The sequence below is a fragment of the Coregonus clupeaformis genome, chromosome 13, assembly GCF_020615455.1.
Source record: "Coregonus clupeaformis isolate EN_2021a chromosome 13, ASM2061545v1, whole genome shotgun sequence".
NCBI lineage: Eukaryota > Metazoa > Chordata > Actinopteri > Salmoniformes > Salmonidae > Coregonus > Coregonus clupeaformis.
In genome coordinates, this window is record NC_059204.1 from 6,516,744 (window position 1) to 6,535,377 (window position 18,634).

Sequence of the window (18,634 nt, forward strand, 5' to 3'; positions counted from 1 at the left end):
TGCGTTACAAAGTGGAATCGAAATGGATTTAATTATGATTTTTTTTGTCATTGATCTATACAAAATACTCCATAATGTCAAGGCGAAAATGTAATTCTACAAATGTTTACAAATGAATAAAAATTAAATAACTAAAATATATCAGTTGCATTAGTATTCAGCCCCTTTGTTTAGACAAGCCTAAATTAGTTCAGGAGTAAAATGTGGCTTAAAGCTAGAATCCTTAATTGTTAGACATTTTTGGACTTAATGATATATACCCATTGATTCTTGTAGAATGCCTCATGAGCTTTAGTTCAATGTTTGTAAACGATGTAAATGTAAACAAACACTGTATAGCCTCAAAACCATGGTTACAACAATCATTTTGATGTCATGGGTGGCCAGTCCTCGCATCCATAGCTCTGTCTATGAATTTGAGAGTGGTTACATTTCTCCCAAGGCCCATCCCTCAGCTTTAAAAAATATTCCCAAAAACAGAGGCCGGGTGAGGCCTTGTTATTGTGTCATGGATTCTAGCTTGAACAAATCCCATAATAAGTTACATTGACTCACTCAGTGTGAAATAACAGGGATTGATTTCTGAATGACTAACCCTTCCTCTGTCCCCACATACATCTGGAAGGTCCCTCAGTCAAGTATTGAATTTCAAGCACAGATTCAACTACAAAGACATGGGAGCTTTTAGAAAGCCTCATAAAGAAGGGCAGACAGACATGGAGACCGTTCACATAAACTACAATGTACTGTAGATCACTTACAAACACAGTTTAATATGGGCAGCAGGTAACCTAGCGGCTAAGAGTGTTGGACCATCAAGACAGTTTAATATGGGCAGCAGGTAACCTAGCGGTTAAGAGTGTTGGACCATCAAGACAGTTTAATATGGGCAGCAGGTAACCTAGCGGTTAAGAGTGTTGGACCATCAAGACAGTTTAATATGGGCAGCAGGTAACCTAGTGGTTAAGAGTGTTGGACCATCAAGACAGTTTAATATGGGCAGCAGGTAACCTAGTGGTTAAGAGTGTTGGACCATCAAGACAGTTTAATATGGGCAGCAGGTAACCTAGTGGTTAAGAGTGTTGGACCATCAAGACAGTTTAATATGGGCAGCAGGTAACCTAGTGGTTAAGAGTGTTGGACCATCAAGACAGTTTAATATGGGCAGCAGGTAACCTAGTGGTTAAGAGTGTTGGACCATCAAGACAGTTTAATATGGGCAGCAGGTAACCTAGTGGTTAAGAGTGTTGGACCATCAAGACAGTTTAATATGGGCAGCAGGTAACCTAGTGGTTAAGAGTGTTGGACCATCAAGACAGTTTAATATGGGCAGCAGGTAACCTAGTGGTTAAGAGTGTTGGACCATCAAGACAGTTTAATATGGGCAGCAGGTAACCTAGTGGTTAAGAGTGTTGGACCATCAAGACAGTTTAATATGGGCAGCAGGTAACCTAGTGGTTAAGAGTGTTGGACCATCAAGACAGTTTAATATGGGCAGCAGGTAACCTAGTGGTTAAGAGTGTTGGACCATCAAGACAGTTTAATATGGGCAGCAGGTAACCTAGTGGTTAAGAGTGTTGGACCATCAAGACAGTTTAATATGGGCAGCAGGTAACCTAGCGGTTAAGAGTGTTGGACCATCAAGACAGTTTAACAGAACCCGGTTGACATTTTAGGGATGATGTTTTTAGGGATGTTTTTCCAGTGTGGCAACAACGTGTCAGGGTCATGTTACCATTATGTCTGAGCTGAGGTATCCTCTCAGGTGATATGGCTGTAGTAGTAGGTGTATTCTTAAATCATCAATTCAATCACATCAACCACACAATCAGAACCCTGGAGGTGAGAGACTGATACTCCCTTTTATGACATCATCAAAGAGCGACGAGTAATCTGTATTACCTGGCTCTCACGTTTCAGTTAAAATGAACGCATCAACAGACTACACTTAAACACACACACGCCTCAGTGCAGGAGCCAGAACTGGTCAGTCAGAGGAGTGTGTTCTGAACTGTACTGTAAGGGTTGTTGATTAAACACCAGTTACATGTAAACCCTCCACTCAGTCTCAGCGGAGGATCACAGCAGTGAGTGACAGCAGCACAGCCAATAGGAAGCAGAGAAAAGTCCCAGCGGGGCGGGATGCCGCGTTACTATTGGCTCTCTTGACCCCACTGGGCGGGCCAACTGAAGTCCTGGGGACACACTTGTTCCTCCTGCGAGGGGGTGCGGAAGGGTTGTATTTATCCCCTCCAGGGGTGTAGTCCTCCTCCCCCTCCCTCATTACCTGTACCTCGTTCTGAACCCCCTGCCCCCCCTTCCCCTTGCGGCTCCGGCTACAGTTCCCGTGGCTCCCCTTGGGTGGCCTGGGCAGGGGTAAGGGTAAGGGCGATGGGGACGGGTCCCCGTTGTTCTGGTCCCCATGCGGGAGGTGTGGGTGCTGGTGGTGGTTATGGCGGTGCTTGTGGTTCCTGCGATGGAGTCGATGGTCCTCGTCTTTCGTCAGGGACTCCCCCAGCTCGGCCTCCCCGCCTACGACCCCTCCTCCCCGGGCTTCTCCTGCTGAACAGCTGGGTAGGTCCTCCTTCCTCAGCCCCTTCAGGTCCCGGCCCTGGAGCTCTGGAGGGGAAACGCACTCCAGCACCGACGTAGAGCCCCGGAACCTCCGCAGCCAGTCCCACAGTGGGAGAGCCTGGATCATGATAATAATACATTTAAAATATATATATATAATAGACAAATCAATTTAATGTAATAATGCACACTTTTCAAAACACCCAAGAACAGCTTACATTAAAATACAATAAAACAAAATTTAAATAGTGCAATTAAAATCAATCAAAATAGCACATGAAACAAGCACAAACGGGGGGAGATAGTCACAATATGGTCAATCATTACAGTGTCTAGGCTAGCTAAAAACCAAGATGTGTGTTAGTTGTGTTATTTTTTTTAATCCACCTTGCAGTCACACTCCCAGGGGTTGTTGTTGAGTCTGAGGTACTCCAGGGCAGGCAACAGGGCCAGGCTGGCCCCAGACAGCTCGGTCAGAGAGTTGTTGAACAGGTAGAGGGTAGTGAGGCGACCCAGGTCATGGAAGGCCAGACGGTGGACCCACTGCATTAGATTAGATTAGAAAACGTTGACGCTAAATGCCATATTTAATATCCTAATTTATTCTATATTATTTTCTGTACTTGATGCAATTCCTTTAGCAGCATTGTATACATACAGACAAAATCCCCATTCCAACAAGAAGATACATATTACAGCACCAGCAATAGACTGTTAAAATGTTCAAATCCCTGGTGATGAAGTGTAATTTAGTCCAACATCTTATCCAAGTGAAAGATTGCGTCAGGGAGGGGTGAAAGAGTTCTTGGCTCTGGTTGTCCCAACGTTGGGGTGTCTGGTGTGCCGGCTGGTCTAGCGGTAAAGACTTTGTATTGTGTGTACCTGTAGCCGGTTCTGGTGTAGTAAGAGGCGGTCCAGGACTCCCAGCCCCCTGAAGGTGTTCTGGTGGAGGGACCAGAGCTGGTTGCCATGGAGAAAGAGGTGGCTGAGGTTCAGCAGGTCCACAAACAGATCATCCTCCAGGAACTCCAACTGGTTGTCCTGAGGAGGGATTAGGGGGAGGCAGAGGGGGGGGCGGGGGGGATATGAGGGGGGAGGAGGAAGGGGGTGGGATGAGGGGGGAGGGGAAGGATGAGGGGGAGATATGAGGGAGAGGGGAAGGATGAGGGGGAGGGATGAGGGGGAGGAGGAGGGGGGTGGGATGAGGGGAGGGGAAGGACGAGGGGGAGATATGAGGGGGGAAGGATGAGGGGGAGGGATGAGGGGGAGGAGGAGGGGGTGGGATGAGGGGGAGGGGAGGGATGAGGGGGAGGAGGAGGGGGGTGGGATGAGGGGGAGGGGAGGGGTGGGATGAGGGGGAGGGGGAGGGAGGGGAGGGGTGGGATGAGGGGGAGGGAGGGAGGAGGAGGAATTAGGGGGAGCGAGGGATGAGGGGGAGGAGGAGGAGGAGGAGGGATGGAGGGGAGGGGTGGGATGAGGGGGAGGGATGAGGGGGAGGTGGAGGGGGAGGGGTGGGATGAGGGGGAGATTGAGGGGGAGGGGAGAAGTGGGGAGAGATATACAGATGTAGTATCTTAATCCGATCACTCTGTTGTCAGGAAAATCATAATTGCCCTAGTAGTAACATTAATTCACTGAAAACCCACAGTTCTCTTTCTCTCACTAGATCTCACACCTAAACTGTAGCCTACTGTAGCCTATCAAAACTAATTTAGCATTTTAAATTAATACTTTTTTATATATATACACACTACCGGTCAAAAGTTTTAGAACACCTACTCATTCAAGGGTTTTTCTTTATTTTTACTATTTTCTACATTGTAGAATAATAGTGAAGACATCAAAACTATGAAATAACACATATGGAATCATGTAGTAACCAAAAAAGTGTTAAACAAATCAAAATATATTTTATATTTGAGATTCTTCAAATAGCCAGCCTTTGCCTTGATGACAGCTTTGCACACTCTTGACATTCTCTCAACCAGCTTCATGTGGTAGTCACCTGGAATGCATTTCAATTAACAGGTGTGCCTTCTTAAAAGTTAATTTGTGGAATTTCTTTCCTTCTTAATGCATTTGAGCCAATCAATTGTGTTGTGACAAGGTGGGGGGGTTACAGAAGATATCCCTATTTGGTAAAAGACCAAGTCCATATTATGGCAAGAACAGCTCAAATATGCAAAGAGAAACGACAGTTCATCATTACTTTAAGACATGAAGGTCAGTCAATACGGAACATTTCAATAACTTTTAAAGTTTCTTCAAGTGCAGTCGCAAAAACCATCAAGCACTATGATGAAATTGGCTCTCATGAGGACCACCACAGGAATGGAAGACCCAGAGTTACCTCTGCTGCAGAGGATAAGTTTATTAGAGTTACCAGCCTCAGAAATTGCAGCCCAAATAAATGCTTCACAGAGTTCAAGTAACAGACACATCTGACTGTTCAGAGGAGACTGTGTGAATCAGGCCTTCATGGTCGAATTGCTGCAAAGAAACCACTACTAAAGGACACCAATAATAAGAAGAGACCTGCTTGGGCCAAGAAACACGAACAATGGACATTAAACCGCTGGAAATTTGTCCTTTGGTCTGGAGTCCAAATTTGAGATTTTTGGTTCCAACCGCCGTGGCTTTGTGAGACGCGGTGTGGGTGAACGGATGATCTCCGCATGTGTATTTCCCAGTGTAGAGCATGGAGGAGGAGGTGTTATGGTGTGGGGGTGCTTTGCTGGTGACACTGTCTGTGATTTATTTAGAATTCAAGGCACACTTAACCAGCATGGCTACCACAGCATTCTGCAGCGATATGCCATCCCATCTGGTTTGGGCTTAGTGGGACTATCATTTGTTTTTCAACAGTACAATGACCCAACACACCTCCAGGCTGTGTAAGGGCTATTTGACCAAGAAGGAGAGTGATGGAGTGCTGCATCAGATGACCTGGCCTCCACAATCCCCCGACCTCAACCAAATTGAGATGGTTTGGGATGAGTTGGACCGCAGAGTGAAGGAAAAGCAGCAAACAAGTGCTCAGCATATGTGGGATCTCCTTCAAGACTGTTGGAAAAGCATTCCAGGTGAAGCTGTTTGAGAGAATGCCAAGAGTGTGCAAAGCTGTCATCAAGGCAAAGGGTGGCTACTTTGAAGAATCTCAAATATAAAATATATTTTGATTTGTTTAACACTTTTCTGGTTACCACATGATTCCATATGTGTTATTTCATAGTTTTGATGTCTTCACTATTATTATACAATGTAGAAAATAGTAAAAATAAAGAAAAACCCTTGAATGAGTAGGTGTTGTAAAACTTTTGACCGGTAGTGTATATAATCAAGTCCTCCTGCTGCAGGATTATTTTACTCCCGTGACAAAACTGGTCAAATTAAGATCCTACATCTGTATAAGACAAATATAGAAAGTAGGATGTGGTGTCAGGAGGCTTGTGTTCACTGGATTATGGTTGGCCTTTCACTGTAGCCATGATGTGTGCAACTAGCTATCTAATATAGCTACGATTTCTATTATATTCCCCTACCTGTAGATAGAGGTACTGCAGGCTGCTGAGCCCCTCGAAGATCCCCGGCGGCAGGCTGAGCAGCCCACAGTGGTAGAGGTGCAGGGCGTGCAGCCGGCCTAGGCCCTGGAAGGTGTCCGAAGCCAGGGCCCTCAGGTGACGGTTGTCCCCCAAATCCAGCTCCTCCAGGCGGGCAAAGCCATGGAAGGTGGAGGCCTGGATGTAGGAGATGTTGTTGGAGTAAAGCCACAGCATGGCCGTGGTGGGGCTGAAGTGGCCTCGCAGCAGACGCTGGATCTTGTTGTTCTGGAGGGAGGGAATAGAGAAATAAAGGATGTTAAGGGTCTGGACGTATCAGATCAGGGCTCTTTGGAAACCGGCATTGACGGATGGGAACATTGGAAATTATAATTAGACATAACTATTTCAAAAGAAGAAGTCCAAGACGCTCAGCATAAAAAAAAAAATAGAAAGGCTTTTAATTTCCTAGACTTGGTTCAACTGGCTCCTACCTGCAGGATGACCCTCTCGCTCTGGGCTGGGATCTCCTCTGGGACAGACAGAAAGTTATGTGCCTGACAGGATACGGTGCTGGGAGAGGTGTAGCAAATACAATCCCTGGGACAGGGGGAGGAGAAGTCCAGGCCGCACAGGACGAGGAGCAGCTCTACACCTCCAGAACCTGACAGAGGAAAGAGAGGAGAGGAAGTTAGTTGGGACACACAGCACCAGCATCACAACCTTCACAGAGGAGAGACAGTTTTTGGAAAACCTGTAAAGTAAGCTGGTGTACATAAATGAATGCAGAAATTAAAGAGAGATGGCATAGAGAGAGAGAGAGAGAGAGAGAGAGAGAGAGAGAGAGAGAGAGAGAGGGAGTAGGCAGTGAGTGAGAGATAGGGGAGGTAGGGATGGAGGGAGATAGTCGTAGCGAGAGAGAGAGAGCGAGAGAGAGAGAGAGAGAGAGAGAGAGAGGGAGAGAGAGAGAGAGAGAGAGAGAGAGAGAGAGAGAGAGAGAGAGAGAGAGAGAGAGAGAGAGAGAGAGAGAGAGAGAGAGAGAGAGAGAGAGAGAGAGAGAGAGAGAGAGAGAGAGAGAGAGAGGAGGGAGTAGGCAGTGAGTGAGAGATAGGGATGGAGGGAGATAGTCGTAGAGAGAGAGAGAGAGAGAGAGAGAGAGAGAGAGAGAGAGAGAGAGAGAGAGAGAGAGAGAGAGAGAGAGAGAGAGAGAGAGAGGAGGGAGTAGGCAGTGAGTGAGAGATAGGGAGGTAGGGATGGAGGGAGATAGTCGTAGTGAGTGAGAGAGAGAGAGAGAGAGAGAGAGAGAGAGAGAGAGAGAGAGAGAGAGAGAGAGAGAGAGAGAGTGAATGAATGGAATTTGTATAGCAGCAGCTATGTTATCAGAGACATCAACAGAAACGGTTCACAAGACATGGATTAATGCTCTGACTATCTGACACGGCCTAGTTCACACACACACACACACACTCACACTCACACACACACAAACACATACATTCACACACACACAATCACACACACACAATCTGACACACACACACACACACACACACACAAACACACACACACACACACACAAACACATACATTCACACACACTCACACACACAATCACACACACACACTCACACACACACAATCTGACACACACACACACACATAGGGCAGTGGTGGTCATGACATTTTGTCAGCTGGTGTTTGTCAAGCAAATAACTGCCGGTCTCACGGTATTTAACCGTTAGGGAACATAAACACATTTATCATCTCTTGGCTTCCACACATAGCCTACAAGCCACTGATGCAGACCTTTGGAACATCTACATTTTAAAAAGTCTAATAAATCCATGTAATATAGCCTACACCATCACAGTAAATCCATTATTTATTTTAGACAGGTCTAAAAAAAAACATGATATGAAGAAAATGTAGTGTATTTCAGATTAACAGAATAGCATACTCTGAGTTGTCCTTATGTTAGGTCCTGATCTGAAATAGAAAGGATATTTTCTCCAAACGATTTGAGGGAGTGCGCACATGTGGCTATTCTGTGTTGAGCGGTTAACAAAAGAAACAGGTCCTCCTATATCCTTAATTTAGAGTTATTTATGCAACTTTAGTTGTGATACAAATGGCTACAGTGAGGGAAAAAAGTATTTGATCCCCTGCTGATTTTGTACGTTTGCCCACTGACAAAGAAATGATCAGTCTATAATTTTAATGGTAGGTTTATTTGAACAGTGAGAGACAGAATAACAACAACAAAAATCCAGAAAAACGCATGTCAAAAATTGTATAAATAGATTTGCATTTTAATGAGGGAAATAAGTATTTGACCCCCTCTCAATCAGAAAGATTTCTGGCTCCCAGGTGTCTTTTATACAGGTAATGAGCTGAGATTAGGAGCACACTCTTAAAGGGAGTGCTCCTAATCTCAGCTTGTTACCTGTATAAAAGACACCTGTCCACAGAAGCAATCAATCAATCAGATTCCAAACTCTCCACCATGGCCAAGACCAAAGAGCTCTCCAAGGATGTCAGGGACAAGATTGTAGATCTACACAAGGCTGGAATGGGCTACAAGACCATCGCCAAGCAGCTTGGTGAGAAGGTGACAACAGTTGGTGCGATTATTCACAAATGGAAGAAACACAAAATAACTGTCAATCTCCCTCGGCCTGGGGCTCCATGCAAGATCTCACCTCGTGGAGTTTCAATGATCATGAGAACGGTGAGGAATCAGCCCAGAACTACTCGGGAGGATCTTGTCAATGATCTCAAGGCATAGTCACCAAGAAAACTATTGGTTACACACTACGCCGTGAAGGACTGAAACCCTGCAGCGCCCGCAAGGTCCCCCTGCTCAAGAAAGCACATATACAGGCCCGTCTGAATGATTCAGAGGAGAACTGGGTGAAAGTGTTGTGGTCAGATGAGACCAAAATGGAGCTCTTTGGCATCAACTCAACTCGCCGTGTTTGGAGGAGGAGGAATGCTGCCTATGACCCCAAGAACACCATCCCCACCATCTAACATGGAGGTGGAAACATTATGCTTTGGGGGTGTTTTTCTGCTAAGGGGACAGGACAACTTCACCGCATCAAAGGGACGATGGACGGGGCCATGTACCGTCAAATCTTGGGTGAGAATCTACTTCCTTCAGCCAGGGCATTGCAAATGGGTCGTGGATGGGTATTCCAGCATGACAATGACCCAAAACACACGGCCAAGGCAACAAAGGAGTGGCTCAAGAAGAGGCACATTAAGGTTCTGGAGTGGCCTAGCCAGTCTCCAGACCTTAATCCCATAGAAAATCTGTGGAGGGAGCTGAAGGTTCGAGTTGCCAAATGTCAGCCTCAAAACCTTAATGACTTGGAGAAGATCTGCAAAGAGGAGTGGGACAAAATCCCTCCTGAGATGTGTGCAAACCTGGTGGCCAACTACAAGAAACGTTTCACCTCTGTGATTGTCAACAAGGGTTTTGCCACCAAGTACTAAGTCATGTTTTGCAGAGGGGTCAAATACTTATTTCCCTCATTAAAATGCAAATCAATTTATAACATTTTTGACATGCGTTTTTCTGGATTTTTTTGTTGTTATTCTGTCTCTCACTGTTCAAATAAACCTACCATTAAAATTATAGACTGATCATGTCTTTGTCAGTGGGTAAACGTACAAAATCAGCAGGGGATCAAATACTTTTTTCCCTCACTGTATATGTTTAGATTTTTAATACATTTTAAGGCCGCATGATGGGACTCTAATGATGATTTGAAAAACATGAGCTCTACTTTTGTTTCTTGTACATACTTCATCAGTCTCTCATTCACAATTTGACAAGCACTTGATAATGCCTTGAATTTCCTGGCAGCATCCCCCTTGTGTGGCCGTAATACCCCCTAAAAAAAAAATCTATGCCTTTTGCGGCCAGTGGCCGTTGTGCCCTTGGGCTGAATATGATAATTATAATTCCCTTCTCTCGGCTGCCAATCGCAGTGCTCCTAAGCACCTCTCACTCACATGGCTCTCTCAGATAACTCAATTCTTATTAGCCAATGCCCGTCATGTGATCAGGTCCTTCTCACAGGCATCTCAGCTCCGAAGTAGGCTACAAGTGAAGACAGACACATTGGGGGACGCAACTGCAGGTGTCCTTCTTATCGAACTCTGAGGCACATGTTGAAGATGTTAGAAGAACTGTCCACATTTACTTTTCGTCAGCCAACAAGGTGAGTGAGTGAGCTTAACGAACAGCAAAAGCACTAGCCTATGTCAATCTACTATCCCCCATAGTACAAAAGGTGACCTATTCTATTGGTCAACTTGTCCTTCTGTGCGAGAAATAAATATTCCAAACGTAGTCAACTGTGGGATGCGATAGATCCCAAATGAATTCAACACTCATCAAAAAAAACATTTTAAAAGCAATGAGGCTGATGCAACAGATCCGAATGTTTAGCTTAAAATGTGAATTAACTATTAGGCTATTTCTACACATTATAAGTACACACATGGTAGTAAGCGCGAATGTTTCCTAATGCAATCAATTAGCAGGAAAACCCCATTCTCAAAAGTGACTGCAAATGCGATTATGGATGTAATGATTTATTATAAAGGTGCATTTTTATGATGATAAATTATCTTCCCCAAATTTGAAACTCATGCACAGCCTATGAATGCCAGTTAATTAATGTGCTTAATTATAGGAAGTTATTTGGCCACTTTAGTTGTGATACCTTATCAAAACAAATACAGTCGTGGTCAAAAGTTTTGAGAATGACACAAGTATTGGTCTTCACAAAGTTTCACAAAGTTTGCTGCTTCAGTGTTTTAGATATTTTTGTCAGATGTTACTATGGTATACTGAAGTATAATTACAAGCATTCCATACGTGTCAAAGGCTTTTATTTTTCAAGACCTCTGCAATCCGCCCTGGCATGCTGTCAATTAACTTCTGGGCCACATCCTGACTGATGGCAGCCCATTATTGCATAATCAATGGTTGGAGTTTGTCAGAATTTGTGGGTTTTTGTTTGTCCACCCGCCTCTTGAGGATTGACCACAAGTTCTCAATGGGATTAAGGTCTGGGGAGTTTCCTGGCCATGGATCCAAAATGTTGATGTTTTGTTCCCCGAGCCACATAGTTATCACTTTTGCCTTATGGCAAGGTGCTCCATCATGCTGGAAAAGGCATTGTTCGTCACCAAACTGTTCTTGGATGGTTGGGAGAAGTTGCTCTCTGAGGATGTGTTGGTACCATTCTTTATTCATGGCTGTGTTCTTAGGCAAAATTGTGAGTGAGCCCACTCCCTTGGCTGAGAAGCAACCCCACACATGAATGGTCTCATGATGCTTTACTGTTGGCATGACACAGGACTGATGGTAGCGCTCACCTTGTCTTCTCTGGACAAGCTTTTTTCTGGATGCCCCAAACAATCGGAAAGGGGATTCATCAGAGAAAATGACTTTATCCCAGTCCTCAGCAGTCCAATCCCTGTACCTTTTGCTGAATATCAGTCTGTCCCTGATGTTTTTCCTGGAGAGAAGTGGCTTCCTCGCTGCCCTTCTTGACACCAGGCCATCCTCCAAAAGTCTTTGCCTCACTGTGCGTGCAGATGCACTCACACCTGCCTGCTGCCATTCCTGAGCAAGCTCTGCACTGGTGGTGCCCCGATCCCGCAGCTGAATCAACTTTAGGAGACGGTCCTGGCGCTTGCTGGAATTGCTTGGGCGGCCTGAAGCCTTCTTCACAACAATTGAACCTCTCTCCTTGAAGTTCTTGATGATCCGATAAATGGTTGATTTAGGTGCAATCATACTAGCAGCAATATCCTTGCCTGTGAAGCCCTTTTTGTGCAAAGCAATGATGACGGCACGTGTTGCCTTGCAGGTAACGATGGTTAACAGAGGAAGAACAATGATTTCAAGCACCACCCTCCTTTTAAAGCTTCCAGTCTGTTATTCTAACTCAATCAGCATGACAGAGTGATCTCCAGCCTTGTCCTCGTCAACACTCCCACCTGTGTTAACGAGAGAATCACTGAAATGATGTCAGCTGGTCCTTTTGTGGCAGGGCTGAAATGCAGTGGAAATGTTTTTTGGGGGGATTAAGTTCATTTTCATGGCAAAGAGGGACTTTGCAATTAATTGCAATTCATCGGATCACTCTTCATAACATTCTGGAGTATATGCAAATTGCCATCATAAAAACTGAGGCAGCAGACTTTGTGAAAATGACTGCAGGCCTATGGGCTAGGCTACATGAGGTGTGCGACTATGATTTGAAAAAGTCAACAACAAAATAAAGTATACTCTGTTTCTTGCCCCATGTTGTGGAAAATAACCACTATACTTTATTACAAATGAGTTTTTGTTGCAACAAGAAATGACTTTATTAAAGTTTTCAACAAAGCCGATACCAATCTGCAGAGGGGCACCCCGTTCTGTTTTCCTCACGTCACATTATATACCATTTTCCCCAACTCTTCTAGCTCTAAATCCCTCCCTCTTCGGTTTTCCCGCTCTTTATCACTCCACACCCACTTCCTATTGCTCCACCCACTTCCTTTGTCCCTGAGGACGGCTGAACTATTACTCCGACCAATCACTCGCTCCCCTGTCTTGCACACACACTCATGTTTAGTTTAAACACGACAAGGCCCTAAATTCCACAAACCTCAACCCCTCATGCTGTAATCAATCAAGAAGATACCAAGGAGACAAAGGTCTAGCCCAAACTCTATTCAACCCTGTGTTTGAAGAGAGAGAAAAAAGGCCACAAGCTAGTTTCAGTCTCTCATCAGATAAGACAGCCATGGATTTAAGTAAGAGCAAGCAATCTGACCCTAGGGCAGATTTCCTCTCTACTCCCCCCCCCACACACAGTGAAATGCCCCAATTAAATTCCTAGCCCAGTAACAAACAATTCTAACTCAATGTTAGTGATTAACCCAGTTCTATCTCCTAATTCATTAAAGAATACACATCACTTACTGCACATGATGTGATAGGCTATTGTCACCCATCCGACTATTCTTAATTTAATCCTGTCTTTACATATACTAAATAATATATGTGTGACATCACACAGTAAAAATGATAGAGTAAATGTAACTATATTTGAAGAAAATGTTACTCTGCCAAAGATAACATTTGGTCCCAGTCCAAAAAGAGTAAAACATACTCTGGCAATAAAGTAATTTTTTTCAGAGTTGTATTTGCTCAGTTTAGTGTTGAAATGTAACTCTGCATCACTGCGTTTCACTCTGTACAGTATTAATTTAAATACATATCACTTTTTTTTAACTCTCTGCAGTGTTGTTCAGTATTCTAGAGTTCATTTGTTGAGAGTAATGTTTACTCCTACCAGTGTCATTACAAATTTACTCTGACTCATAATACTAAATACATTGACTCTGATCAGGGTAATTTTCAGGGTAATTTTTGAAATGTAAACACAGAAAAATTATATTACTACCATAAATCAGTCAACACAAAATATTGGATGATATAGAGGATATGTTTATTACATGAGGCCAAAAACAGCCCAAACAGTACTTGCATGGTGTACAATCTTTGAAATAAAATAAAGCAATAGGGACAGTACGAATTCCCCCTCCGTGGGGGAACTTCTAAATTGTTCTGATACTGTGTACAAGGAAACTAAAATCACACAAAGCAGTACGGGACCACAAACAAACTTGAATCATCACCACCATATGACATCTGTACGTCAAATGCTTTGACATACAAAAGATCTTCAACATCAACAACATGGGGTCCCTTTCTTGTCCGTACAACTTTAAAGGCATGGAAATGTTTAAAGACACAATGTGTCTAAAGCAAAGGTAACCAGCAATACGTCGTCATCTTTTACAAGAATAGATTTAGTGAAATATTGGCATCTCACAATGAACTTTAAGACAAACGACCAAATCTGAACGGTATACATTCCCTTGATGTTTGGCCCATTTTCAAAACCTTAGTGGAAGAACCCGGAATGCATTTGCTATCTCATGAGCTCCTTCCATTGCATTAGATTCAAGGACACCATTTTCCCTGGATCAATATCCAATCTATCTCGGTCAAATGTTTGCCAGTTGTATGCCATGTCACTTTGGTGTTTCTTGGCCAATGTTTTAGTGCTTTGCTTCATAGCGCATACACCAGCTATGGAGAATTGGCCTGATTTTCAGAATACATTGTAGATAATGCACAAAAAAAATGATGCTTTTGGTAACAACCTTTTTTTCCCAGGAAACAAATACTTAAAACATTCTGGGGTGTTCCGCAAACAACTGCTTCAAATACACTGCAATACCATCTTGATAACACTGGAGAAAATACAATGTTGACTCTTTGAAGCGACTAAAGCAGCAAATGCCAGTGTTGATCATTTGGAGACACCAAGCCGCCAAAAGATAAACAGTAGGCTGCGTAGGAGACTCCAAGACTGAATGGCATTTAAGCCCAAATCACTGGGACCCTCAAGTGACTTCAACTGCTGGGGTCAGTTTTTTTTCTTTTCCATATAAACCCTTAGCTGAAGCTCTGAATTCTCATGTCGATTTCTTTTTTGAGGTTAAATGCTTTAGTAGCAGTTTCACCTCATGCATGATATCTAGGGACTGACTTTGATTTGATTTGATTTGATATCAACTGAAAAATTCTCACTTGTATGAAAGTACTGTAATGAATTTAACAGGCAAGATTTTTTGACTACCTTGAAATCGTCACGCTATTCCTGTGGCATAAGTGAGTCTTGGGACTGTCTTCACTAAAAACTCTGTCTGAAAGTCGTCTTTCTCAGCAAGACAGAAACGGCAGCAATATCTTGCACTAAAAGATTCCACAAAACCAAATAAACCATGAATACCAAGGTTGTCACCTGTTACTTGGACAACAGTTCCATGAATTTAGTGATCGTACAAGGGAACCTTAATTCCATCACTTTCCAAAATGTTTACATCTCGTACAATTGGGTCAAGTAGTGAGTGAAACCCATAGGTTTTTATATCTTGAGCATGAAGTAGAGAAACCAGGTGAATATTGAGCAGAGGGGAATTCCACTTTGGAGAGACATTTCTTAAAGTAATTTATGTATGCCATGCTTCGATCCAAGATGATTAGCGGTTTTCAAAGTCGTCGTAGAAGAGTTGAAATTATATCGCATGTTTCTCTTTTGAGAGTAGAGCACGATTCTTAAAGAAAGATCCATCACGCAAGTCATAAAGTTAAAACTAAAATAACTATAAACTTTCTTTGGGACCATCTACAGGCTGCAACATTTCTTTATGTGTGCATTTTTGTAAATAGACTAACGTCAACAAAATGGGTATGTACATGAATTTATCTGTAACAATAGCCTCGTCGTATGTTCCAGTGGTTCTATTGCGTCGCGTGTCAAATCATGTGCCAAGAACATATTCAACTGGTTCAACAGTTCTCCACTTCTCTGAGAAATATTGCAACCTTTTGGTTTCAGAATTCGATACACTGAAAGGATTTTCAATTTGCCCAAAACACTAATCTATTTTACACACAATGTCATTGTTGCAAGTTTCCTGTAAAGACAGACACTCCTTCACTGACTCTTTAGCTTGACTGTGGATGTCATCAACCATCTCTTCCATGGAACTGGCTAAAGTGTTCATTGTTGTTTCACCAACTCCTGCTGCTTTGAGTTGAGCTATTGTTGCGGCACAATTATCCACAATACTCTTATTATGCAGAACTGAATCACAATGTGAGCGTGGTGCTGGCACATTACCAAAATGGTTTGCTGCAAAACTGTGAGCAGCGGTAGAGGGGGCCTCCACCATCATTATCAGAAATGGCTTCGGTTTGCTCTTCATGTGCCTTGTTAAGATGCTTTTCTAAATCCAGATACATGTGAAGGACCAACCGGACTTTAAACGCATAAGATTTCCCTGGACAAAGTCTGTGGATTAACTTCAGATGTTTTTACAAGCCTATTGGTATTTGCCTGGCGGCATTTGCAAAACAAAACAAAACATTTCTGTGTCTCAAACAGATCTGTTTAATGCAACACTCTGTCCCTGGGATTCGCCTTAGTTGTATCAACGTCAATGTCGTAGATTGTCGTTTGTAGAAAAGTGCACATGTTTGCCAGACGGCATGAGGTACCAAAGACTAAATTAGCTTAGAAAAGCTCATCAAAACAGCCCAGATGCCTTGCAAGGTACCACATGTTTGTCAGTCACGATGAAGTAGGTGTGAATACTCGTTCTCTGGGTCCCCCAACGGCAAACAGATAGAGCTGTTAACTTCCCGTGATGCCATAAAGATGATGCTGGATGCTGGTCCCTGCCTATGAGACAATAATGTATCGTCAGAACATCAACTATTAATTCTCACAACGTCTACTATAAGTCTCACAAGCCAGACAGTAGTGATTCTAATATGTATGACAGTGTATTACAGTGTTTTACTGCCTCAGCTGTAGTAGTTTAACTAGTAAGAGGTATTATAGAATGTCCAACAAAAAAGCACAACAGACATAGACCCTAGTACACAAGGGTTCTTTCTCAAAATATTTGGTATTGATTCCTCGGCTCCTTCTCAAATCACATTTGATAATAAGACCCAATGTTCCTCTCCAAATGCGTTGTTCTCCAGGAGCCAAGGATAGACACATTGGGAAAGAGCTCAGTGGTAGCCAGCCATCCTCCTGGAGAGCTACTGTGCAAGCATTGGTTTCAGCCCTGCTCCAACACCTGGCTATATCACTAAAGCTGCACATTAGGATCTTCCAAGATGATTTACGTTGATAAGAGCAGGACTGGAAAAAGCCTACATACTAAGTAACTCTCCTGGCAAACCCAACATCACAAAGATGGAACCTCAGGAAGATCAATACAGTTTGTAATTATAAAAAGACAATCATAGCAAATAATGAAAGGCTTACTTTGGCTGCACTAAATCAAATACATTTGCATTTGTCACATGCGCCGAATACAACAGGTGTAGACCTTACAGTGAAATGCTTACTTACAAGCCCTCAGCCAACAATGCAGTTTTAAAAAAATAGAGTTAAGAAAATATTTAGTATTTTATAAAATATAAAGTATTCATCCCTCTTGGCGTTTTTCCTATTTTGTTGCATTACAACCTGTAATTTAAATGGATTTTTATTTGGATTTCATGTAATGGACATACACAAAATAGTCCAAATTGGTGAAGTGAAATGAAAAAAGAACTTGTTTTCAAAAAATTCTAAAAAATAAATAACGGAAAAGTGATGCGTGCATATGTATTCACCCCCTTTGCTATGAAGCCCCTAAATAAGATCTGGTGCAACCAATTACCTTCAGAAGTCACATAATTAGTTAAATAAAGTCCACCTGTGTGCAATCTATGTGTCATATGATCTATCACATGATCTCAGTATATATACACTTGTTCTGAAAGCCCACAGAGTCTGCAACACCACCAAGCAAGCGGCACCATCAAGACCAAGGAGCTCTCCAAACAGGAGAAAATAAGCAAACAAAAAAATAAGCGAACACGTTTGGTGTTCGCCAAAAGCCATGTGGGAGACTCCCCAAACATATGGAAGAAGGTACTCTGGTCAGATGAGACTAAAATTGAGCTTTTTGGCCATCAAGGAAAACGCTATGTCTGGCGCAAACCCAACACCTCTCATCACCCCGAGAACATCATCCCCACAGTGAAGCATGGTGGTGGCAGCATCATGCTGTGGGGATGTTTTTCATAGGCAGGGACTGGGAAACTGGTCAGAATTGAAGGAATGATGGCTGGAGCTAAATACAGGGAAATTCTTGAGGGAAACCTGTTCCAGTCTTCCAGAGATTTGAGACTGGGACGGAGGTTCACCTTCCAGCAGGACAATGACCCTAAGCATACTGCTAAAGCAACACTCAAGTAGTTTAAGGGGAAACATTTAAATGTCTTGGAATGGCCTAGTCAAAGCCCAGACCTCAATCCAATTGAGAATCTGTGGTATGACCTAAAGATTGCTGTACACCAGCGGAGTCCATCCAACTTGAAGGAGCTGGAGCAGTTTTGCCTTGAAGAATGGGAGGGTGAATAGTTATGCACGCTCAAGTTTTCTGTTTTGTTGTCTTATTTCTTGTTTGTTTCACACCAAGAGGAGGAGGATGAGAGGAGGAGGATGAGAGGAGGAGGATGAGAGGAGGAGGGTGAGAGGAGGAGGGTGAGAGGAGAAGGGTGAGAGGAGGAGGGTGAGAGGAGGAGGGTGAGAGGAGGAGGGTGAGAGGAGGAGGATGAGAGGAGGGTGAGAGGAGGAGGATGAGAGGAGGAGGGTGAGAGGAGGAGGGTGAGAGGAGGAGGGTGAGAGGAGGAGGATGAGAGGAGGAGGGTGAGAGGAGGAGGGTGAGAGGAGGAGGGTGAGAGGAGGAGGGTGAGAGGAGGAGGAGGGTGAGAGGAGGAGGGTGAGAAGAGGAGGGTGAGAGGAGGAGGATGAGAGGAGGGTGAGAGGAGGAGGATGAGAGGAGGAGGGTGAGAGGAGGAGGGTGATTGA

The 18,634-nt window shown here is 43.6% G+C and overlaps 1 protein-coding gene across 1 annotated transcript in view; it reads right to left on the reverse strand.

Annotated features, from left to right (window-relative positions):
• Window positions 1-703: 703 nt before the first annotated feature.
• LOC121579097 (reticulon-4 receptor-like 1) overlaps window positions 704-18,634 on the reverse strand; it is a 173,789-nt gene continuing 155,858 nt past the window's right edge. The window contains exons 2-6 of the mRNA XM_041893395.1: window positions 6,608-6,777; window positions 6,117-6,401; window positions 3,457-3,615; window positions 2,962-3,117; window positions 704-2,692 (exon numbers count right to left, since the gene is read on the reverse strand). Of these exons, the coding sequence (XP_041749329.1) occupies window positions 2,069-2,692; window positions 2,962-3,117; window positions 3,457-3,615; window positions 6,117-6,401; window positions 6,608-6,777 (1,394 nt within the window). The 3' untranslated portion in view covers window positions 704-2,068. The remainder of the gene's footprint in view (window positions 2,693-2,961; window positions 3,118-3,456; window positions 3,616-6,116; window positions 6,402-6,607; window positions 6,778-18,634) is intronic.